The 26537-nt window shown below is 41.2% G+C and overlaps 1 protein-coding gene across 1 annotated transcript in view; it reads right to left on the bottom strand.

Moving 5' to 3' along the window:
• Positions 1-18967, bottom strand: part of SPRED1 (sprouty related EVH1 domain containing 1) — a 115427-nt gene extending 96460 nt beyond the window's left edge. Inside the window, exon 1 of the mRNA XM_089671300.1 lies at positions 18709-18967. Within this exon, the coding sequence (XP_089527426.1) occupies positions 18709-18731 (23 nt within the window). The 5' untranslated portion in view covers positions 18732-18967. The remainder of the gene's footprint in view (positions 1-18708) is intronic.
• Positions 18968-26537: the final 7570 nt, after the last annotated feature.

The following is a 26537-nucleotide window of genomic DNA, read 5'->3' as shown; positions in this document are numbered from 1 at the left end:
TTGGAAGAGGGGTAGTGTTATACGGCGAGTATAGCCCAAACACTACATTTTAGCAGGAAAAGTAGGAGGTCGTCTTATATGCCCAGTCGTCTTATACGCCGGCAAATACGGTAATTGTTTTTATTAGATAGCTCTGCACTGTCATTTTGTTTATCTCTGCTTACATTGTTACCTGCAATATTGTGCTAGCTGCTTTTTTATTAGGAGTGAGAAAGTTTGAGCCCTAGTGCGATTATTGCTTGCTTATTCTATATGTCAGAAAAAAATATCTTAAAAAATAAATCCTAAAAAGAAAAAAAAATCTTAAAAAGAAAAAAAAAAAAGAGAATGGTACATTAAAAAATAAGAATGGAGAATGATCGGAGGACATCTTGTATAACAATCGACCAAGGTTTTTGTGATGGGGAGATTGATAAAATAATGGTTGGATATTTTAAAGTTGTACATCCTATTATACCAGTGTTCTGTATGCCATTCTGATGATGCATAAGTCACTGACACCGAGATAAGACGCCACAACCATGTGCTGTTTGTGACATTACTCCCGTATGTTAGGAATAGTTCCCATCTTCTAACTCTGCTGAAAAACTTTGTGATTCCAAGTTGTACACTACTCCGTCACCTATCTGTATTTCATGCCGTCACGCTGACTGTATTCCTGAAGAACTGTCGAGTTTACGTTTAAAGCAAACATTTTTACTGCTTTTCAATCAGTTTTAAAAGACCTAAAGTTACACAAGTCAGGAGAGAGGGGCACTAGGGGCAGAACAAATATGTAAGGAACAAATATTTCTGCCAGCGTGTGATTGCACATATACAGACATACATTTGTTAAAGTGTATATAATAGGAAAGAACATTTTTTTTCTTTTCTTGCTAGAGTGTGTGGGGTTTAAGCCCCTGTGAGTTTTTTTTTTACTGCTTGTGTCAGACTGGAGGGAATAAAGCTACTTTCACACTGAGGAGTTCTTGAAGCGTTTTTGGTTTAAAAAAAGCACCTGAAAAGCTCAAGAAAAACGCTTCCCTATGCATGTGAATGAATATCTATGTACGTTTTCGCTTGCGGTATAAAAACTCCTGCTTGCAGTATCTTTAGGGCATGTTTGGGGAGTTAAAAAAAAAAGCCTTTTTCCATTGAAATCAATGGAAAAACGCCTGAAAAGCACCTCAAAAATGCCACTGAGAAGCAGTTTTGGTGCAGTTTTTAAGTCATGTGTCCTTGAAAAATGTTCAGAAATCATGGCAAAAATGCCTATTGCTGTGTTTTTGCAGCAGATCAGTGTGAAAGTTGCCTAACTTGGAGGCATCACAGGAAATGAGTGGAAATCTCTCCAAGTTAAAGGACAAGTTGATGCACTGCTCATCAAAAACTACAAATCCCTTAAAGTGTTACTAAGCCCACAGCAGTAATATTAGTCTGTATATGCAGTAAAGCATGCTGGTTATACTCACTGTGGAACCTAAGGGGTTAATCCTCTGCATTGTGTAAAAAGGCTGTTTGATCCTTTCTTCTCTGGCCCTGCTCTTGTTGAAATGACCACCTGATACAGACTGAATTTGTAGTCACATACACACCAAACTGAGCATGTTCATGTGACTACGGATACAGACTGAATCTGTAGTCACATGCACATGCTCAGTTTGGTGTGTATTGCTAGAGAGGGGTTTTTTTTGTTTTTTTTTGGAAGAGTGCATGTGATCAGCACAGGGCCAATCAGTGCTTCCAGACAGAGGTCAGGGGTTCTGCATCCTCCTAGAGCAGAACGAAAACTCCTCCTACAAGCTTTAACCAGTGCTTTGCTGAAGTTACAAGTCTACTCTAACTGCTGAGAAAAGGTATTTAGTAGTTTATATTTACTAAAATAATTGCATTTCCATGTTGTGTGTACTGAGGGAGACCAGCTATAGTGAATGCAGGGTCCTGGGTTTAATATCACTTTAAATGCTTGCACCTGCCTATTGTACTGCTATTGTGTCTCCAATTTAATTCATTAATGCTGGCATGTCTCACTAGTCTTGGCCACGAAGGACCAGCCAACAACTGCAAGATGGGAAGGTTTTTGGGTTATTATGCCCCAATGGTGGCTGTATTGGCATGCAGTACTGGAGCTAAGAGAATGGTGGTTATGTTCCCACATACAGTGGGACCATATAGACGGAATGTAGCCACCTTCACAGAATAAGCCCTGGAGATTTAAAATACAGATTGTGGGCATGGAATCTTCTATTCCTCCTACCAGTCTATCCCCCCCAGTTATTACCTTTTTGTACCACTAGCCCCTCCCTCTTAGATTGTAAGCTCCAAGGAGCAGGGCCCTCCTATCCCTCTTGTATTGAACTGTATTGTTGCTGTATTGTCTCCCGTTATATTGTAAAGCGCTGAGCAAACTGCTGGCGTTATATAAATCCTGTGTAATAATAATAATGATGATGAGATGCTGCATGCTTTTTATTAAAATGTACAAGGATGAAATTAGAGGATTGTGCTATTGAATTACATTTTTTATGTCATTAGTAGAAAAAGCAAGAGGACCCAAAAAGTGTTACTAAACCCCACACCCTGCATTCACTATATCTGGTCTCCCACAGTACACACAACATGGAAATGCAATTATTTTAGTAAATATAAACTGCTAAATACCTTTTCTCATCAGCAGTTAGAGCAGTCTTGTGACTTATATCAGTATCCAGCCGAGCACATGTTAAAGCTTGTAGGAGGAGTTTTCATTTTGCACTAGGAGGATGCAAAACCCCTGACCTCTGTCTGGGCAGTGCTGATTGGCCCTGTACTGATCACATACACTCTCCCAAGAAAAAAGAAAAACCTTCTATACTATAGCAATACACACCAAACTGAGCATGTGCAGTGTCTCCACACGATATGTCTTATCAGGAGATAAGAGGGGGGCACTGGAAGAGGATCAGAAGAGTCATGATCAAACAGCCTTTTTACACAATGCAGAGGATTAACCCCTTAGGTTCTAGAGAGAGTACAACAAGCATGCTTTACTGCATATACAGACTGATTTTACTGTTGTGGGTTTAGTAACACTTTACATTTTGTAACAAATAGAAAGTACTTTATTGACAATGACCTCAACTAAACACTTTGCACAGTGCTGAGCAGTGGTTAGAACTTGGGCACTGTACTATTGTATACCTAAAAAAAAATGTTAATTTTCCGTGTACTTTTTTAATCTCTGATTTGGAACAGTGTGCTTCATATCAGTACACTTAGGCATCTAGACGTGGTGAAGACAACTTGCTGAAGTTCAAACCAAGCATCAGAATGGGGAAGAAAGGGGATTTAAATGACTTTGAATGTGACATGGTTGTTGGTGCCAGACAGGCTGGTCTGCGTATTTCAAAAGCTACTGATCTAGTGGGATTTTCACGCACAGCACAATATACAGAGTTACAACGTTTCATGCAAGGCCCAAACAAAGCTTACTTCACAAGTAAAGCTGGCCATATACTAGTGCAGACGGTGCCCTATTTCTTCTTACAGGGACTGCATCCTATCAAATACAATCACTTTTGGGTATTCAGGCAGCCACACTGCATACAATAGCTGGCAGTGGAGATTCCATGCTGGGGGAATCAGTTGATTTTCTTGTCTTCAGTCAACGTGCTGAAATGTAGCCGTGTATTGGTAGCTATACCATACTTCTTCGTGGTGCATTTCCAACAGAGTCAGATTTTGCCTTGAGGAACACTGGAGAGGTCCCCAGCATTCCGCCTGCAGAAATGCAGAGATGTGCTCAGGCTCCTGAACCCTCCGTTCACATCAAGCCTGGCTTCGAAATCGTGTGACTTACAGTGAAGTCGCACGATTTCAAAGTCGGGAAAACAGCACCGATATGACCGCTCTAATAACGGACAATAGGGTGTGACTTGGCATGCGATTTGCAAGTTGCAGGACATGCAAATTGCATGCCAAGTTGCATCCAGTGTGAACCAGGGCTAAGACAAATCTCAACCAAACCCCCCAGCTGATAGGACACAGTCCCCTAACCTCAATCACAGAAGTGATGATTGGCTCAGACTGTGTGTGGCTTCACCTGCAGCGAGTGGTTGGTGAATGTCAAATTAACTGCATTAAAAATCTGCCCCAAAAATCAGAATGCAGAGAGTATCCTATACTGTGCGGCAGGTCAGCTCTAAAACTGGTCAGAGATGGGTTGTTTTTTTTGTTACAGTGTTACTAAACCCACAACAGTGAAATCAGTCTGTATATGTAGTACAGCATGCTTGTTATACTTGCTGTGGAACCTAAGAGGTTAATCCTCCGCATTGTGTAAAAAGGCTGTTTGATCCTGTCTTCTCTGATCCTCCCCTACTTCTAGTGTCCCCAATCCATCCGGTGATAGTACAGAGCTCTAGGAGTCACTCTGCACATGCTCGGTTTATTGTGTATGGCTAGAGTTTTTTTTTCTTTGGGAAGGTTCACGTGATCAGCACAGGGCCAATCAGCACTGTCCAAACAGAGGGTCAGGGGTTATGCAGCCTCACAGGGCAGTTGGAGGAGAATGAAAACTCCTCCTACAAGCTTTAACCAGTGCTCAGCTGGACACTGATAGAAGTCACAAGATTACTATATACTGCTGATGAGAAAAGGTTTTAGCAGTTTATATTTACTAAAATAATTGCATTGCCATGTTGTGTGTACTATGGGAGACCAGATATAGTGAATGCAGGGTCCTGGGTTTAGTAACACTAAAGAGAAAAAAACAAATTCCTCCATCCACACATAACGAGATGGATGGAGGAATCCCCCTGCTGGGACACTGTATGTCGATATTGGGACCAGCTGCTATCAGAATACACTGATCAGAAGCTGCAGCTGATTGGCCACAGCTTCTGACCGACAAACATTTTCCAGCTTGCTCCTTCGACAGTCAATCAAAGGATGAACGTCTGTTGAGTGAGGACAGCTACACACTGATCAAATTGTGGTCGGTCCCTCCTGAACTGGTGGGATTTTATCTGTACATGGCCAGCTCTAAAGAATATGTAAACCCAACATTTCACATCCCTGATATGTGCCTGCTGTACCATGTACTTGTATGAAAAAGTATCCATGGTCAGTTCTCAAGCTATGCTGGGAACTCAGCCTGCTCTCCTCTAATGACCAGGCTTGTGCTGAGATGCCCCCCCCCCCGTACAGCCATTCACTGGGAAGATCAGGGTCCTACTGTTTCTCCTCCCCCCAGCTCTTATGCAGCTGAGAACAGAGGAAATGTTATGACTTGTAAAAAAAAGGGGAAAAAGGTGTTTATAATGTTTTTGATATTTATACATACGTTTTGCTTTTCATTTCTATTTTAAACTGAATGGGTTGTTTTACAAGGTGAGGGTTGCAATCACTTTAAATTATGTTTAAAAGTTCACAATCCAAGAAGAACGTTGAACATCTTTTCACTTCCAATCCAGGAACGGCAGAGTTAATGAAGTGAATAAAGATGAATCAAAAGGCTGACCCACAAGCAGAAACACATGAGCAAGTAATCAGATGGGGAGAACATCCACCCACACATGTGCAGTTAGGCTGTGCTCAGCGCTCACAGCAGCTGCTATGTTTTCAGGAACTGGATCGCAGGCTGAGAGTGACTCATTGCAAACACTCACTGCCTCCTCGCTCTCCCCATCACCAAGACTCCTTTAAAAGGCAGCCCTCAGCACTTCCTAAGGCTGGAAATCATGCAACCAACAACCTCATGGGAAAGAACAACAGGAAATGACATCTCTGGCAGACTCCAGTTCAGGGCCCGATCAACAAAGAATAGGCAGACATGTCTTAAAGCTATTTTCCACTTTAGGCAAACAGTTTAAGCTTGCTTGAAATCTCTCACATAGCAACCTGAGAAATCCTGCCTCCTACACAATCCATGTCTCCCTGGGCCCTGCACACATCTCACATTTCATTTGTAGTGTCATTTTAAGGCCCCATGCACACTACTGTGCTGTGGTAATGCGAGGTAGAAGGCCCCAAGCACACTACTGTGCTGTGGTAATTAGCGGTAGAAGGCCCCATACACACTACTGTGCTGTGGTAATGCGAGGTATAAGGCCCCACGCACACTACTGTGCTGTGGTAATGAGCGGTATAAGGCCCCATGCACACTACTGTACTGTGGTAATGAGCGGTATAAGGCCCCACGCACACTACTATGCTGTGGTAATGCGAGGTATAAGGCCCCATGCACACTACTGTGCTGTGGTAATGCAAGGTATAAGGCCCCATGCACACTACTGTGCTGTGGTAATGGGCAGTATAAGGCCCCACGCACACTACTGTGCTGTGGTAATTCGAGGTATAAGGCCCCACGCACACTACTGTGCTGTGGTAATGCGAGGTATAAGGCCCCATGCACACTACTGTGCTGTGGTAATTAGCGGTAGAAGGCCCCACGCACACTACTGTGGTAATGCGCGGTAGAAGGCCCCACACACACTACTGTGCTGTGGTAATGAGCGGTAGAAGGCCCCACACACTACTGTGCTGTGGTAATTAGCGGTAGAAGGCCCCACACACACTACTGTGCTGTGGTAATGAGCGGTAGAAGGCCCCACACACACTACTGTGCTGTGGTAATGAGCGGTAGAAGGCCCCACACACACTACTGTGCTGTGGTAATGAGCGGTAGAAGGCCCCACACACACTACTGTGCTGTGGTAATGAGCGGTAGAAGGCCCCACACACACTACTGTGCTGTGGTAATGAGCGGTAGAAGGCCCCACACACACTACTGTGCTGTGGTAATTAGCGGTAGAAGGCCCCACACACACTACTGTGCTGTGGTAATGAGCGGTAGAAGGCCCCACACACACTACTGTGCTGTGGTAATGAGCGGTAGAAGGCCCCACACACACTACTGTGCTGTGGTAATGAGCGGTAGAAGGCCCCACACACACTACTGTGCTGTGGTAATGAGCGGTAGAAGGCCCCACACACACTACTGTGCTGTGGTAATGAGCGGTAGAAGGCCCCACGCACACTACTGTGCTGTGGTAATGGGCAGTATAAGGCCCCACGCACACTGTGTTGTGGTAATGAGCGGTAGAAGGCCCCACGCACACTACTGTGTTGTGGTAATTAGCGGTAGAAGGCCCCACGCACACTACTGTGTTGTGGTAATTAGCAGTAGAAGGCCCCACGCACACTACTGTGCTGTGGTAATGAGCGGTATAAGGATAGGTTCACACCTATGCAGTTTGCGTTGATCCGTTTTTGTAGTGCGTTTTTGCACGTGTTTTTGATGCGGTTTGTTTTTTTTTTCTTGTTGTCAGGCAGATCAAAACGCATAAAAAATGCATCAAAAATGTATTACGTTTTTCTATAGCGTCTCCATTGACGTCTATAGAACCAAAAACGCAACATTTTGTGTTTAAAAAAGTCCCTGACCCTTTCCAAAAGACAGCACCAGGTGAAAACGCAGAGATGTGAACGTGTCCCATAGGAAATCATGTTAAATGGACTGGTGGGCGTTTCCACAAAATGCTGCAGAAAACGTATAGGTGTGAACCTCCTGCACAATGGACGTGATAAAACGCCATTTGCATTAACTGTAGAAAGACACAATAAAAATGCGAGTTTTGATGCATTTTTTAATTCGCTTTTTTAGCGTTTCTCAGCAAAAACTATACTCCCACAAAAACTTGAGGTTCAAAAATGTTCATAAACGCCGAATAGGTAAGTTTTGCAGCGTTTTTCAGTGGTAGAGCGTATTTACAGCTGGAAAACTTCTCTTCAAATGCAGCCAGAAAATGCCCCTGCCAAAAAACACTGCTAAAAACCTATGTGTGCATGGACACACAGGATTACATGCTGGGGAGGTTATTCGCTGTAGAAAAAAAACGCCTGATGTGCAAAACAGCAGCTGTAAAAATGCCCAGTGTGCATGAAGCCTAAGAGTTACCACTATGCTGGGCTATTCATTCTGAATAGTCCCCCAGTGCACCTTGCTGGCGAGTGTGTTTGGGGTGGGCTGCCAAAAAATGTTACATGTACCCTCTTTGCAAGTTAAAGTGCTTGTAAACCTTTACTTATACCCAGTGAAGTGGCTGGCTTCAAATGATACACAGAGATGAAACGTATCCTCCTACATAATAAGTTGTACCTGTTTATCTGTATCCATCTTCCCCTACAACCATTCAGATGTGAGAGCTCTAAAAAGAGTGCAGGGAGCTGAAATTACATGTGAGGAGAGCTCTGAGCGCTGATTGGAAGGAAGGGACACACACCCCCTTCACATAGCTTACAGGAACACAGCTGAGGCTGTCAATCTGCTGGAGGTCCCTCTCCTGTCACCATTTTAACTGCGCATGCGCAGCACAGTGTACATTCAATACAAGGCTGCAAGCAAGCTTGTAAGGGTCAATCGGCACTGTCCAGAAAAAGGTCAGGGGTCCTGCATTCTCCTAGAGCAAAATGAAAACTCCTCCTACAAGCTTTAACCAGTGCTCGACTGGACACTGATGGAAGTCACCAGACTGCTCTAACTGCTGATGAGAAAAGGTATTTAGCAGTTTATATTTACTAAAATAACTAAAATATTTATATTTACTAAAATAATTGCATTTCCATGTTGTGTGTACTGTGGGAGACCAGAAAGTGCTGATCTTTACATGGATGACCCGATCGTCCCTTTTCTCCTCTTGCCATTCCAGGATCACAGAGCACCCGGTCATGGCCATGATGTTTCACCACGGCTAAAACAGCTGACACCTGGGCCAACTACCTGCACTCAAATGAAACATTGCTGGAAAGATTATGGAACCAATGTTACAGAATTTATTTTATTTATTTATTTCAGGTACTTATATAGCGCCGTCAATTTACGCAGCACTTTACATATATATATTGTACATTCACATCAGTCCCTAACCCTCAAGGGGCGTACAATCTAAGGAATTCCATTACGCAACAATAATAGAACGGTTCACACTACTGCGGCCCGTATTTGCTTGGGCAGGGCAGCCCATTCATTTGAATGGGCTGCTGTGCCCATGTTCCGCGCCTTTTCTGAAAATGCGGCCGCAGGGAACTGCATGGTCTTTTTGATTATGCAATTTCCTGTAACTGCACTACCGGCTGAGATGCGTGGGAGTGCCATTCAGAATAAATGGCAGCCCGGGCATCTCGTAAGAGCAGCACGATTCGGCTGTGGGTACCAATGCGATTCCCACAACCAGCTCATACATTGTGAACTGATCCTCATAAATTGTCTAGTAAAAAAAAAGAATAAAAAAAAAAAAACTTACGCTGACCATACACTTATTGTATGGAGAAACATATTTGTCATCCATGCAACACAGAATGGAAGGACAAATCTCCTGATGTGGCTATTGTATTTTGATGGCCGACCTCACCGGCTGTCAAATTATCCAAACATTGACAGCATCTGATTGGTCTGACTCAATCAAGGGATGTCGGGTGGTAGATGGCTGACAGGGCGGGCCACCCACTGAGCAAATATTAGCTGGTAAGGTAAGTAAAGAGGGTAAGATACACTAAATAGAAATGTGTAGATAGATTTCTGATTTTGAATTGGACTTTAATTTATGAAACAAAACAAATAACAGACCATGTGAATATCTAGGATGTTGGCCGTGCTGATCATCACAAGACCAATGTATACCAGCAACAGTGTTCCTGGTCACTGTCATACCACTCCCAGTGTCACCAGACCAGTACAGCCAGCAACAGTGTCCCTGATTGCCAGGTCACAAGTCCCAGTATCTCAATAATTAATAAGAGATCTGAATGATTAAACCCTTTGGAGATCCTCCTGTTAAAATACATAGATGTTCACATGCCCAGTGCTTTCTGGGCCACCTCCCTGTCATTTCCATTAGGCAAGGAAACCCAATGCAGGCCTACCCCCCCCCCCCCCCCCAAAAAAAAAACAGCAAAAACAGGTTGGTCAAAATCAGCCTTTCAGATCTGCTATGCATCAGTGACTTGACTCATTGTCAATAAGTATGTATCAGCTGCTGTCTCCACAAAGTATTTTGTCTAAACATTTTACCATGCTGAGTATAAGGTGTCCAGCATGCTGGAAATTTACTGCAAATATTGGTTCTGATTTTTTACACATTCTCAGCTTTTATATACACTTCCTTTTTACTCTATACGCAAGTGTTCTACTTTTTTGGGGTTTTTTTTAGATATACTCTTTCCAGACCAATATCAAGTGTACTGCATTTTGTGAATCAGTTTATCACACGTGCCTGTCCTGACATATGCACAATGTACAGTATTTATCATTAAAGGAGAAGTACAGCCAAAGCTCTTTTGCGGAGGGCATGCGGTGCAGTGACTGACAGTCATCACAATCTGCTCACAGTGGCAGTGAGAACACATCATAAAATCACCCTTAGAGCCGGCGGGGGACAAATGTGGCATTGGACCGATGCTGCATTAACCTTAGGTAAGTAAAGATCACATACTTCTCTGTTAACCACTTGCCCTCCAGAGGATTTACCCCCTTCCTGAACAGGCAATTTTTTGCGATACAGCGCTGCGTTATTTTAACTGACAATTGCGCGGTCATGCAACGCTGCACCCAAATGAAACTTACATCCTTTTTTGTCCCCACAAATAGAGCTTTCAGTCAGTGGTATTTGATCAACTGTGCAGTTTTTTTTTTGCGCTATAAACAAAAAAAGACCATCAATTTTGAGAAAAAATACAATATTTTTGACTTTTTGCTATTAAACATGTCCACTAAAATTTTTTTAAAAAAATCTAATTTCGTCATAAATTTAGGCCAAAATTTATTCTGCTACATGTCTTTACTAAGAAAAATCTCAGTATGTGTAAACTAATTGGTTTATGTGAATGTTATAGCTTCTACAAATGGCGGTGTATATACACTGGAATTATTTTTTCCACTAGTAATGACGGTGATCAGTGATTTATAGCAGGACTATGGTGAGCATTCTGACACTGGGAGGAACGGACTTGGTGTCACTGAAATCCCCAGTGACAACAAACAGTGATCAGTGCTAATAAAAAGCACTCTCACTGTACTAATGGCACTGGGCATTACCATGTGGGGTGATCAAAGGGTTAACTGTGTGCTGTTTTATTATGTGGGCTGTGTCTGTGTTTCACTGTAAGCACACTAATATGCAGAGCCATACAAAGCAGTGTGCAGGAGCTGACAGGGGAAAGATCTGTATTTTTTACATATAGGTCTCTCCCCCATTGTAAGATACCCAGAGATCGCTGGGGGCCGGTGGAGAATCACTGACCTGGACCCTGTGATTGACAGCCAAGGCCACGAACAGCGGCGCGGGTAGGGCAGGCTCACACCCCCAACCCGGAACTGCAAAATCACGTATATATACACGTGATTTTGCACAGCCATGCCGCCCTGTAGCAGTATTTCTGCTATAGGGGGCGCGGAATCGGTTAATAGTGCATAAATGGCTTCCAATTAAACTGACACTAAAGTTTCGATTTTTTTTTTTTCTTAAAATAACAAACGTGTCTATGCCTACTTGCTCTGTGTAGTGGTTTTCCACAAAGCAGCCCCATTCACTGGGGAGGTCAGTGACAACAAGTCAGCTCCCCCCAGTGTCAGATAGCCCACCGCAGTCCCGCTAGAAGTCGCTGATCGCCGCCATTACTAGTGAAAAAAAAAATTCCAGTATCTATACCGCCATTTGTAAACACTATAACTTTCACGTTAACCAACTGATTTACACGTATTGGGATGTTTTTTAGCAAAGACATGTAGCAGAATACATTTTGCCCTAAATTTATGACGAAATTTGATTTTTAAATTTTTTTTCTTGACATGTTTAATAGCAAAAAGTCAAAAATAATTTTTTTTTTTTCAAAATTGTCGGTCTTTTTTTTTGTTTATAGCGCAAAAATTACAAAAACAAATTCAGGCGATCAAGCACCACCAAAAGGAATCTCTATTTGGGTGCAGTGTTGCATGACCGTGCAATTGTCAGTTACAGTAAAGCAGCGCTGTATGGCAAAAAATGACCTGGTCAGGAAGGGGGGGGGGGGGGGGGTAATCCTTTGGAAGGCAAGTGGATAAGTGAACCTTTAGGCCTTTGTTAGCAGTTTCAGGTCCCTTCCAGCTCTCAGCACCCAAAAAACATTTTATAATGACAATGATGACATGGATACAGGACAGGTGATGATTGTCAGGGGGCAGCATCTTCTCAGAAATTCCTGAACCATTTAGGTATTTTTCTGTATTCATAAATATTAACATCCCTTACTAAGCCCCGGTTCACATATATGCCCGTGCGGACCGAGTTTTGCGCAAGCATGAGAGCCCATTCATTTGAATGGACTCCCGTGACACACAGGGAAGAAGTCCCTGCTCTTCTTCCGAAAATGCAGCCAGCACTAATGGCACCCGCCCGTGGGTCCACATTTCTCCGTCCAGGTGGTGCGGCTGCACGTTTTTTCGTGCGGATTCGCAGCAGCACCACCCGCACAGATGTGAACCTAGCCTCAAGGTATAGCTTGTGTTCACCTGAGATGAATGCAGTGAAAATGACCCCTCCATGCTGGTCATAAATATGAAGGCTCCATGCATTCTGGGCGTTTTAATAATGCTGGTAATGTTAACTGTGTAAAGTCACTTTGAAAACAAGTTTTTAAGTGTTTTTGTATTAGCGTTTAGCCGCTTTTTTTGCGTTTGCGTCTTTTAAGGTTTTCTAGAGTTTTTTTTGACCAAAAAAGGTTAAAAAAAACACTGGTTTGCCGTGATTTACCGCATTTTTCAGTGTTAGAGTGTTTTTACAGCTAAAAAACTCCTCTAGAAACCCACTCCTGCCAAAAAACGCTGATTACAGGCTATGTGTGCACGGACACGTAGGATAACATGCTGGGGAGTTTACTGGCTGTAGAAAAAAACGTCAAAAGCCAAAAATAGCAGCTGTAAAAATGTCTAGTGTGCATGAGGACGAAATAAAATTTCAGCCAGACCGGGTGGCCATTTTTTGTCTATGGTAGAAGTCGACACTAAGCCAACCTATGGTAGAAGTCGACACTAAGCCAACCTTTGGTAGAAGTCGATACTAAGCCAACCGCCCTTGGAGGAAGGAGATAGATTGCAACCATAGCCCTTGAACAGGTTAAATGTAAATCGGCATGGACCATGGTCAATGGGAAACTCATTACCATAGCAAACGAAAAACTGGAGGCCTTTGAAGAGATATGGTCTGATGAATCACATTGTAGAAGTCGTTTCCTGGGAAGGAAGCCATGGGTAACACCTTCCCCTCTGGATCCCATAGTCCCTGCTTTCCTTCTATGGTTTACTTCTTTCTGTTGATTCTCCTCCCTATCTTCTCTCTTTGACTTTGGACCTATGGGTCACAAAATGCAGTAATGATGCATACCTGGGTTAATATCGGTCTAACTAAGCCGGGAAACTAACTGATTTGTATATCTGCTTTCGTGTGCATTCACAGGTATGTGTGCAAACCATCTACAACTAGCCTTAATTGGAATGCACTGCATTCGGTCTTGTTCCTCTCTTGAAAAACATTCTTAAAAAATAAAAAAAAAAAGAGATAGATTAGGTGTGAAATCATCCAATCAGTGCTATATTTTCGATGCATGCCACAAAACGTCTGATCAGGGGAAGCAAGATAAGGCACTTTACAGGGGACCCTTCAAGCCCTCAAATGAGGTGGGAACTCCTTGAGGGAGGGGGTACTTTTTGTTCCCCAAAACGTTTGTCTCAGGTTCTCTTCTCATTTTTCAACAGTGTTCAGCAGTCTGCTCAGGGCCTTCACACCGGTCTCTTATGTTGTATGTAGCCATGCTATGGCATACACTTTGAGAACATCCTCTTGTTATGTGTACTGCAAATGTATGCTATCTGAGCAGAACAGTGGCTTGGAGGTCAGCACTTCTGCCTAGCAGCATAAGGATCATTTGCTCGAGTCCCAACCTGAACACTACCTGCATGGAGTATACATGTTCTCTCTGCGCCTGCGTGGGTTTCCTCCCACACTCCCAAGACATGCTGGTAGATGAATTCAATCCTGTCTAGTATGTGTATGTTTGCAAGTGAGATAGGGATGTTAGATTGTAAGCTCCTTGAAGGCAGAGACTGATGTGAATGTACAATAGGTAACATGCTGTGTAAATTGTCAGCACTCTATAAATGCCTATAATAAATAAATCTGCAGCAATCATTATGCTAATATGCACTTATGAGCAGGAAACTCTATGCACTACATGTATATCAATGAATGGTGGAATCTTCATGAAATACATCTGATATTTTTAATCATTATGGCAGCAGAGTGGCTAAGTGGTTAGCACTTCCACCTGGCAGCACTAGGGTCGTCGGTCTGAAGCCAAAACATGGCGTTCATTTTATAATTATATTATAATTATATAATTATATCATTCTACCCCGGTACAAATCATTGGTAAGACCTCATCTGGAACATGCAGTTCAGTTTTGGGCACCAATTCACAAAAATAACATTGGAGAACTGGAGAAAGTGCAGAGAAGGGCAAACACTTCCTCCTGGCAGCACTAGGGTCATTGGTTCGAATCCCAACCACAGCGCTACCTGCCTGGAGTTTGCATGTTCCCCCTGTGCCTTTGTGGGTTTCCTCTGAGTACTCCGGTTTCCTCTCACACTCCAAAGACATGCTGGTAGGTTAACTGGTTGTTGCCTAAATTGGCCCTAGTATGTGTATGTATGAATGTGAGGTAGGGACCTTAGATTATAAAATCCTTGAGAGCAGGGACTGATGTGAATGTAAAGTGTTGTGTACATTATCAGTGCTATAGAATCACCTATAGTAATAACGATAATTCCTCCAGGTGTTAAGTGTTCTACCCTTTCCAAATGTGCGCACACATGCAGGCTGAGTACGCAGGTCTCCCACCGGCCAGTCTGGGCACATCTATGGCCATTTTAATCAATCGAATCTATAAACAATCAAAAACCTATAAACTTCCCTTCTGATCAATTTAGATCAGAAACGCTCAAACCCATTTGATCAGCCACAGCAGAAAAGAACCGATTGACTGATCATGAATACGATCATATTTTGATCGATCAGATTATGAGATTACATGAAAGCGATCGATAATTTATGAGTAGTTTACACTGTAAAGAGCTTCTTCCTCTTTTTTTTTCTTTTTTGCACATTTGGGTTTGGTGTGGCGCCCCATTTGATCTAATATGATAATTTATGATTGTAAGTTATAATTGTATCTTAACTATCAATCAAAATCCACTTGTGGACTATAATTCAAAGAGATTGGTTGGAAAAGAAATCGATAATTTATAGAAGCATGTATGTGCACCATTAGTGATTTCAAAGAAGCTGTTTGTGAACCCGTGATTCACGCGATTCCCCTAGCAGAACGGGTACCTGCTCCTGTTTTGCCACCTGTCATTTTGCTCACCCAATGTCAACACAAGCCGCCCCTCTGCAGATTAACACCTCTCTGCGACAATGCACTGTCCTATTTGTGGAGCACACCTTCATCCCCAGCATGTGAACAGTGGCATCTGTCCTCATTAATAAAAGTGTAAATCAGCTCCTATGACCATCGGTGACACCATTGGTAGTTTTCCATCCCTAGTATCTATGAAGCCCCCCCTTGCTGCAGCCATGGGTGCCCCTGTGCAGGTGTCTGTGCGATGTGACGGAGTGAATGGACACAGGTATTTTATGAATGGAATAGGGAGGTCACATGACACCCGAGCCTCCCTGCTCTGATATTTCCCACATAGCTGTGTCAACAAGAGCGGGAGGGAGAGGCCAGGAATGAGGGAGGAGGAGGAGGGGGGGGGACAAGGAAAGGAAGACAGGGAGAAAATGCAACATTTGGAGCAAAGATGGGGAAGGAAAGACTGACACAGAAAGGAAACATGCAATCACAGCCATTCACATCCTGCAATATGCTGACATTCCAGATTGTGCGCACAGTGTGCGTCCAGTGTAAAGGGCGCTGTTAGTGAGCAGCAACAATTGTGTGCCATGGAACACAAGTCTGTATAGTAGAATAGCCCATCCCACCTCTTTTCAGTCTCCCAATTCCCCCCCCCCTTCTCCTGTTCCTTGTCACCGCAGCCTCCTCACCCCCAATTTATTCATAATTCCCCGTCATTGCCCCCATTCACACTGTCGCAGCACGTAAAAGGTAATATTGCCTGCCAGGGTTTTATGAATGGGATCCTGCTATGCAAATGAGGGCAATTCACAAAACAGCAGCACAACATGGCGGCTTAAAGAACTGAACACACCGAGAACAAACAGCCCCGGCTGACACTACGGGGCACAACGCAGCACCCACATACTACACAGCAAACATGCAAGGTCATAGCAATCACCTCTCAACACACATCGATCAGCCAAAAAAAGAAAGACCGTGACGGCTACATGAGCCAAAGGGTTTCGTGTCTACAGCCAAGCATGGGAAGGAAAAGGCAAACAGACATTCCCAGCACAAATCCATTATCTATAGCACATTGAGGACTGTCTGAATCAACAACAGCAACATAAAAACACCATAGAAAAAAACAAAAAACAAAACTAGAACTGTATAATACAAAATAAATGTCAACTAAAATAAAAGAAACTATTTAACACAAAATGCATTTGAATGCAAATCAAACATTATATAAAATACACTTCATCACAAATCTATCATATAAAATAAAAAACAACCAGTATACAGAGTGCACTTTAAGCACGAATAATAATATAAAATAATCAATACGCAAAATACATTTCAACACAAATCATTATATAAAATGAAACAAACACACATGCAGAATACATTTCAACACAAATCATTATATAAAATGAAACAAACACACATACAGAATACATTTCAAACACAAACCACAACATAAAATAAAAACAAACAATAATATACAGAATACATTTCAATACAAATCACAACAATACAAAAACACAATATTCTACCCAAAACCAAAAAAAAACCAAACAAATAAACAGAAACACCAAAGGACTGCTATCCTTCCCTATTCTTAGGTACTACATGGATTTCTTACAGACAACTTGGACCTCTACATAGCTACTGTAAGCCATAGTGGAAGAATGGAAGGAAATCGTGGACAGTTGTGGGCAGAGATGCACGGCACAATGTTTTTCCAATTGCCTGTAGCCCAATACATTCCACAACATATATAAAGCCATTGCTGAGACACTGATTCATATATCTGTGTTTCCCAATGGACGACATTTGATGTACACTTTAAATCTTCCAATAACGTATATGATAAAATCAATCACTGCAATATTTATTTCTATCACTTCTCAATATGCAGATGACAATCAGAAGAGCCTCTGATAAACTGTTCCTCAAGGCAGGCTTATCACATCTGTGTTCTGCATGTCATTGGAGGGAAGAACAGACATGCAACCGGATGAGTCACCCACCAAGAACTTCATATGAACCTCTGCACATACATGACCACCAGAAACATGGAAGTGCCTCCTATTTATTAGAGCAGATCCCTATAGGCACACTCCCGGAAAGTTCTTTTGGACCAATGTTGGGTATGTAGTGTCACTCCAGCTTTTCCAAGGAGCCATAAAAAACCCCCAAAACCTTTACAGGGCCATCAACACAATCAATCGTTACACCGTGTGCCATGTTCCCAAAGGGTATGTGATACAATCCCGCAATTTCAGGCCTAAAAAATCAACGTTGGTCCTCGGGAATGTGAATCCATTCTGTATTCCTCCAATGGATCCTCCTGCCACCTTGTTCAGAAGACTGAAGCTGCTCTTCCACTATACAATCTCATTGTACAATCTGCTTTAAGGCCTACAAACCCAACATTACAATCTTCTTTAGAAAAACCAACAACTATGTAGTGGAAGTGCCTGCCTGATTGGAAACAAACAGATTGGGTAAAATACGAAGGTCCTCAAACTATATAGGTGTGGTAAATCTATAGTCGATTATACAAAGATTGTACGGCGACCCTAAACTCAGCATACATGTTACAATCTGACCATACAATCCACTTATAAGGGGATCTACCTAAACTATCTGATCAATCTGTATCAGATCAGGCAGGCCCTTGCACTACATAGTTGTTGGTAGATCTAGATGAGATTGTACAATCAGATTGCATAGTGTATGATCAGTGTGCTGTACCCCTTCCTATTTTTGTTTGGCAACATGTTGGCACTAAGGGTGCACATGCCATCACCTACACCAAGAATGGATACATTGCAATCCAAAGAAATCCCAGCCAGCTGTGTGCCGTTTGATTCCTGCCACCATGGTATAACGTGCCGTGATTCACCTACGCCCGGTGTACGCGATCTGACCATCCATGGACAAGGGTGACCTGTAGACTCCAGACACAAACCCTCCTGAGATGTCACCAATGATCTGCAAGGCAAGACCACCACCATGCCGTATCTTCCAGCACCAAACACAGAGCGGGGGGCACACCGCCGTCACATGACCGCCACCCATGGGCACACCTGTACAGGACCCCACATAGGTCCTAGGATCAGCCAATCATTGACAGCACATACCCATTCTGCAATGTCACAGATGCCAGGCTTTGTCCCACATGGTGCCCATGTCACAGCCATGACCAGGGGACATTGTACAAGGGGGACACCACACACATGGCACAGCCATCCAGCCTGCACACATGAAGGGCCCCTGTCCTATGGGGCCCCATCTATACAGGTGCTACTCACTCTGGCTCCTGCTCGCTGCTCATTGTCCCCCCTCACCGGGCACCGAGCTGGCTGTGCAGGGCTGGAGCGCTGGGAGTGTCCCGGGAGAGCCGCATGGTGACCACAGGTAAGATCCGGGGGAGATCGGCCGATACAAGGAGCCCTTCACAGGCCAACACAACCGATCTCACAGCACAGCCGGGGCCGATCCTGCACCAAGCATCCGTGTGAGAGCACAGCCACAGATCGAGCCTCCTCCTCCCATCCAGAGACCGAGAGCCTCCTCCTCCTCCCATCCACAGACACGGCCTCCTCCTCCTCCATCCCCTCCTTCTATGGACGGGGAGAGAGAAGGAAGACTGCCTGCTGCACATGGACACACATCACCACAGGCTGCCTGCACTGGAGGAAAATACACACATCTGGAAAGAATGAGCAGAATAAAAATAGTGCACCAACACAATACAATCTGTCTAGAGCAACAATACACCAACACAATACAATCTGTCTATAACAACAACAACAATACACCAACACAATACACACATCTGTCTAGAACAACAACAACAATACACCAACACAATACACACATCTGTCTAGAACAACAACAACAATACACCAACACAATACACACATCTGTCTAGAACAACAACAACAATACACCAACACAATACAATCTGTCTAAAACAACAACAACAACAATACACTAACACAATACACACATCTGGCTATAACAACAACAATACACCAATACAATACAATCTGTCTAGAACAACAACAACAACAATACACCAACACAATACACACATCTGTCTATAACAACAACAACAACAACAACAATACACCAACACAATACAATCTGTCTAGAACAACAACAACAACAATACACCAACACAATACACACATCTGTCTATAACAACAATACACCAACACAATACAATCTGTCTAGAACAACAACAACAATACACCAACACAATACACACATCTGTCTATAACAACAACAATACACCAACACAATACAATCTGTCTATAACAACAACAACAATACACCAACACAATACACACATCTGTCTATAACAACAACAACAACAATACACCAACACAATACAATCTGTCTAGAACAACAACAACAACAACAATACACCAACACAATACACACATCTGTCTATAACAACAATACACCAACACAATACAATCTGTCTAGAACAACAACAACAATACACCAACACAATACACACATCTGTCTATAACAACAACAATACACCAACACAATACAATCTGTCTAGAACAACAACAACAATACACCAACACAATACACACATCTGTCTATAACAACAACAACAACAATACACCAACACAATACAATCTGTCTAGAACAACAACAACAACAATACACCAACACAATACACACATCTGTCTATAATAATAACAACAGTGCACCAACACAATACACACATCTGTCTCTAATAATAATAATAATAATAATAACAACAATAATAACAACAGTGCAGGGACACAAAACACATCTGTCTATAGTAATAACAACAATACAACACAATACACACAGCTGTCTATAGTAATAACAACAATACACCAACACAATACACACATCTGTCTATAGCAATAATAACAACAACAACAGTACACCAACACACTACACACAACTGTCTATAGTAATAATAACAACAACAACAACAACAACAGTACACCAACACACTACACACATCTGTCTATAGTAATAATAACAACAACAACAGTACACCAACACAATATACACATCTGTCTATAGCAATAATAACAACAACAACAGTACACCAACACACTACACACAACTGTCTATAGTAATAATAACAACAACAACAGTACACCAACACACTACACACATCTGTCTATAGTAATAATAACAACAACAACAACAGTACACCAACACACTACACACATCTGTCTATAGTAATAATAACAACAACAACAACAGTACACCAACACAATATACACATCTGTCTATAGCAATAATAACAACAACAACAGTACACCAACACACTACACACAACTGTCTATAGTAATAATAACAACAACAACAACAGTACACCAACACACTACACACATCTGTCTATAGTAATAATAACAACAACAACAACAACAACAACAGTACACCAACACACTACACACATCTGTCTATAGTAATAATAACAACAACAACAACAACAGTACACCAACACAATATACACATCTGTCTATAGTAATACTAATACTACTACTACTAATAATAATAATAACAACAGTGCACCAACAAAATGTACACTTCTGTATATAACAATAATAACAACAATACACCAACACAATACACACATCTGTCTATAGTAATAATAATAATAATAACAACAGTGCACCAACACAATACACACATCTGTTTGTAATAATAATAATAACAACAGTACACCAACACAATACACACATCTGTCTCTAATAATAATAATAATAATAATAATAACAACAATAATAACAACAGTGCAGGGACACAAAACACATCTGTCTATAGTAATAACAACAATACAACACAATACACACAGCTGTCTATAGTAATAACAACAATACACCAACACAATACACACATCTGTCTATAGCAATAATAACAACAACAACAGTACACCAACACACTACACACATCTGTCTATAGTAATAATAATAATAACAACAGTGCACCAACACAATACACACATCTGTCTCTAATAATAATAATATTAATAATAACAACAGTGCACCAACACAATACACACTTCTGTAAATAACAATAGTAATAATAGTGCCTCAACACAATATACTGTACCCATCTGTAAATAATAATACTTTATTAATATTATTATAATTATTAATAATAATAATAGCGCATCAACACAATGTACACATCTGTAAATAATAATAATTATAATAATAGTGCATCAATACAATATACACATCTATAAATAATAATAATAATAGTGGTTCAACACAATATACACATCTGTAAAGAATAATACTTTTTTAAATTATTATTATTATTATTAATAATAATAATAATAATAATAATACATCAGTACAGAACAGTATATGCATTTATAAATAATAATAGTGCCTCAACTTAATATACACATCTGTAGTAAAGAATAATAATTTATTAATATTAATAATAGTGCATCGACACAATGTACACATATGTAAATAAGACTACTTTATTATTACTATTATTATTATTAATAATATTAATAATAATTATAATAATAATAATAATAGTACACTAACACAATATGTACATCTGTAAATATGAATACTGTATTCATAATGATAATGCATTGACAAACTATAGCCATCTGCCAATAATATTAATAATACTTTATTAATAACAATAGTGCATCAACAGAGATTGGTGTTTCAGATTCTATATGCACAGCTTGCAATACATTATACAGTTTTTTTATTCAATTTCCTTTAGATTTACCTTCAACTATGTAGTGCAAGGGCCTGCCACATTACATACAAATTGAGGCTCCATGTACACTAGTATAAACCTAATAAATGCTGCGCTACATTCAAAAATTAAAGTGAATGTGGAATACAATGACATAAATCAATATATTGACAATAAAAACCATATAAATGCTGTGCTACATTCAAACTAATTAAAGTGAATGTGGAATAGAATAAAAAACAATAATAATAAATATAATAAAAAGGTGCTAAGTGATAACACAAAAATAATAACAAAACGCAAAACATAAATCAATACGCATGTGCATGAAAACACATACATATATAACATCACACGTGCACAATGTGAAGTGAAGTAATATCTAAATAATATACGCAAACTCAAAGTCCAATAATGAAATATTAAGTGAAAAAAGTCCAATATTGGAATATTAAAGGTGAAAAAATTAATGATTTTGGTAGAATTGTGTTTCCAATATACTGTAAGGTGACCACAGGTGAAACAAAAAACCGTGCAGGTATCTGGGTGTAGATAACTTGTGAATCCAACCACCTTCTGGATTAGCCTCTCACCTCAACTCTTCGACCCTTGCGGGTCACAGAGCAGTATGGATCCCTCTCACAGATCCTCCAGGCACCAAGGCACTCCAGAACCACTTCTCAGGATACAATATTCCCACTCAGCTCTTCTTCAAGTGTAGATGAAATATCACTTTCCCAGAACAAAACAAACGGATCCTCCCATAGTGCAGTAAGGTTTATTATACCATAGGAACATCACATGTATAATAAAATAACTCACGTAGCAGCCAGTCCACATTAAACCCTCATGCTCTCAATTGAGGATATGTGTATATGAGTTGGGTGTACAGCTGAATCCACAGGTGTACCAAGATGGCCGCCACGCCGGAAATACGTCACCGCGCTACGCCGACGCGTTACGTCACAATATCACGTGACTTGAGCCCTGATGAAGTCACGTGATATTGTGACGTAACGCGTCGGCGTAGCGCGGTGACGTATTTCCGGCGTGGCGGCCATCTTGGTACACCTGTGGATTCAGCTGTACACCCAACTCATATACACATATCCTCAATTGAGAGCATGAGGGTTTAATGTGGACTGGCTGCTACGTGAGTTATTTTATTATACATGTGATGTTCCTATGGTATAATAAACCTTACTGCACTATGGGAGGATCCGTTTGTTTTGTTCTGGGAAAGTGATATTTCATCTACACTTGAAGAAGAGCTGAGTGGGAATATTGTATCCTGAGAAGTGGTTCTGGAGTGCCTTGATGCCTGGAGGATCTGTGAGAGGGATCCATACTGCTCTGTGACCCGCAAGGGTCGAAGAGTTGAGGTGAGAGGCTAATCCAGAAGGTGGTTGGATTCACAAGTTATCTACACCCAGATACCTGCACGGTTTTTTGTTTCACCTGTGGTCACCTTACAGTATATTGGAAACACAATTCTACCAAAATCATTAATTTTTTCACCTTTAATATTCCAATATTGGACTTTTTTCACTTAATATTTCATTATTGGACTTTGAGTTTGCGTATATTATTTAGATATTACTTCACTTCACATTGTGCACGTGTGATGTTATATATGTATGTGTTTTCATGCACATGCGTATTGATTTATGTTTTGCGTTTTGTTATTATTTTTGTGTTATCACTTAGCACCTTTTTATTATATTTATTATTATTGTTTTTTATTCTATTCCACATTCACTTTAATTAGTTTGAATGTAGCACAGCATTTATATGGTTTTTATTGTCAATATATTGATTTATGTCATTGTATTCCACATTCACTTTAATTTTTGAATGTAGCGCAGCATTTATTAGGTTTATATTCACTTGATCACTGGTATATGATTTAATGCTAGCAGCTGTTTGGGGTTCATTTATTTGTTAATTGTTTAAACACATTATTTTGAGCGCAGGAGGGTCACACCACTATTGCCATGTACACTAGTGTTTTTTAAGCTCCTAGAAACTGTAATCAGAATTTTTTCTGCTCCTAGAAGTTAAATAGTGTTATCCTATGTGTCGATGCACACTAATTTAGGCTAGTAGCATTTTTCAGGCTTCAGATTTTTTTTGTAGAGCACTTTTAACAGCTTTTTTCTAGTTTTTTATTTCTACATGTACTGTAAAAATGCTAATAAAATGCTAATGCTACTAAACGCTTCTAAACGTTACTTAACCACCTCCCGCCCGCCATATAGTAATATGACGGGCGCAAGGTGGTTCTCTCAATCTGGGAGGACGTCATATGACATCCTCCCATTCTCACTGCGCAGCACGGTGATCGGCGGTGCACTGTGTCCCTCGGACACAGCGGATCACCAATCACAGAAAGAGCTGAGGATGTCGGCTCGGTCATGTGATCAACTGTGTCCAATCACAGCTAATCACATGTAAACAGGGAAATTCGGGTTATCGGCATTTCTCTCCTCTCGAGCTGTCACGCTGACAGCTCGAGAGGAGAGAGCCGGTAATCGGCTTTCCACGGAGGGGACATTTACACTGATCATCAGGGCACTGATCAGTGTAGCCGCAGCAGTGCCACCTGTCAGTGTCCATCAGTGCCTTATGTCAGTGCTCATCAGTGCCTCGTGCCAGTGCCCATCAGTGCCACATCAATGCCACATATCAGTGCACATCAATGCCACATATCAGTGCCTACCAGTGCACATCAATGCCACATATCAGTGCCTACCAGTGCACATCAATGCCACATATCAGTGCCCATCTGAGCTGCCTTTCAGTGTCACCCATCAGTGCCAGTCAGTGCCACCTATCAATGCCAATCAGTGCCACCTATCAGTGCTGCCAATCAGTGCCAGTCAGTGCTGCCTATCAGTGCCAGTCAGTGCCGCCTAACAGTGCCAGTCAGTGCCGCCTATCAGTGCCGCCTATCAGTGCCATGTATCAGTGCTGCTGTTCAGTGCCCATCAGTGATGCCTGTCAATGCCCATCAGTGCCACCTATCAGTGCCTCCTCATCAGTGCCCATCAGTGCCACCTATCAGTGTCCATCAGTGCAGCCTATCAGTACCCATCAGTGCAGCCTCATTAGTGCACATCAGTGAAGGAGAAAAATCACTTATTTACAAAAGTTTATAACAAAAACTAAGAAAAAACATTTTTTTTCAAAATTTTCAGTGGTTTTTGGTTTGTTTAAGAAAAAATAAAAAACCCAGAGGTGATTAAATACCACCAAAAGAAAGCTCTATCTGTCACAAAAAAAATTATAAAATTTCATATGGGTACAGTGTTGCATGACCGCGCAATGGTCATTCAAAGTGTGACAGCACTGAAAGCTGGAAATTGGCCTGGGCAGGAAGGGGGTATAAGTGTCCTGTAGGCTAGCGGTTAAACAGCGGCACAAAAAAGCTATTATCAGCGTTCTTCATCCAGCTTTTTTTTTCAAGCATTTTTTGAGCTTATAATTAACGCTAGTGTGCATGGAGCCTTAAAGTGTTTGGGACTGACTTCATATTATGTGGTTTTGGTAAATCTAAAAGAAAATTGTATAATGGGCAGCCTTAAAGTATTACTAAAGTCTTCATTTTTTAAAAATTAAAATAACAAACATGTTATACTCACCTGCTCTGTGCAATGGTATTGCATAGAGCGGCCCCAATCCTCCTCTTCTGGTGATCTTGGCTCCTCCTCCTCCTCTTTGTGTGTCCCCATTGCAAGACATTTGCTACGGAGGCGCACGGTGCATGCTGTCTCACAACCTGTGTTTCTATGGAGCCACACTCCGTAGACACACACAGCCCCACCTCCCACTTCTTTTTCACTGCATTTGATTGACAGCAGCAAGAGCCAATGGCTCCTGCTGCTGCTGCTGTTCGAGTGCATTAAGGTAAAAAGCGTTTTTAGGTTTAGTATCACTGTTATAGGCATCAAATAAATTAGTGTGGCATGGCAATCCATTCGTTTGCTGCACGATACAGGAACACTGTGTCAATACACATCTATCTCTTCCCACTGCCTGCCCCTCCTCATTCCAGTATTTATATTGCTGTGGTATTGGTGTACATTTTAGAAGAATTTTAATAGAGGAATTTTAGGTCTGAGTATTTTTACCTAGCTATATTGCCCCAATGTAACTATGCATACACCGTACATCCCATATGGAAGAAAAATATATTTGAAATATATTTTAAAAATATTTTTCCCAAATATATTGACATATATTTGAAATACTACAATTTTTTAAATACTACAATATACTGCATGTTGAAATGCATTTTTATTACAAAATATATAAAAAATATTTTTTAAAATACATTTCAAATATACTGTATGTCTTTAAAAATACAAATCTACATTTTTGGAATGCATTTACAAATATATGTAAA

Source organism: Staurois parvus, unplaced genomic scaffold (genome assembly GCF_062004578.1).
Source record: "Staurois parvus isolate SC_StPar_1 unplaced genomic scaffold, SC_StPar_1.0 ptg000104l, whole genome shotgun sequence".
NCBI classification, from domain to species: domain Eukaryota; kingdom Metazoa; phylum Chordata; class Amphibia; order Anura; family Ranidae; genus Staurois; species Staurois parvus.
Note: the sequence above shows the minus strand (reverse complement) of the source record. Positions and strands in the feature narration are given on the sequence as shown.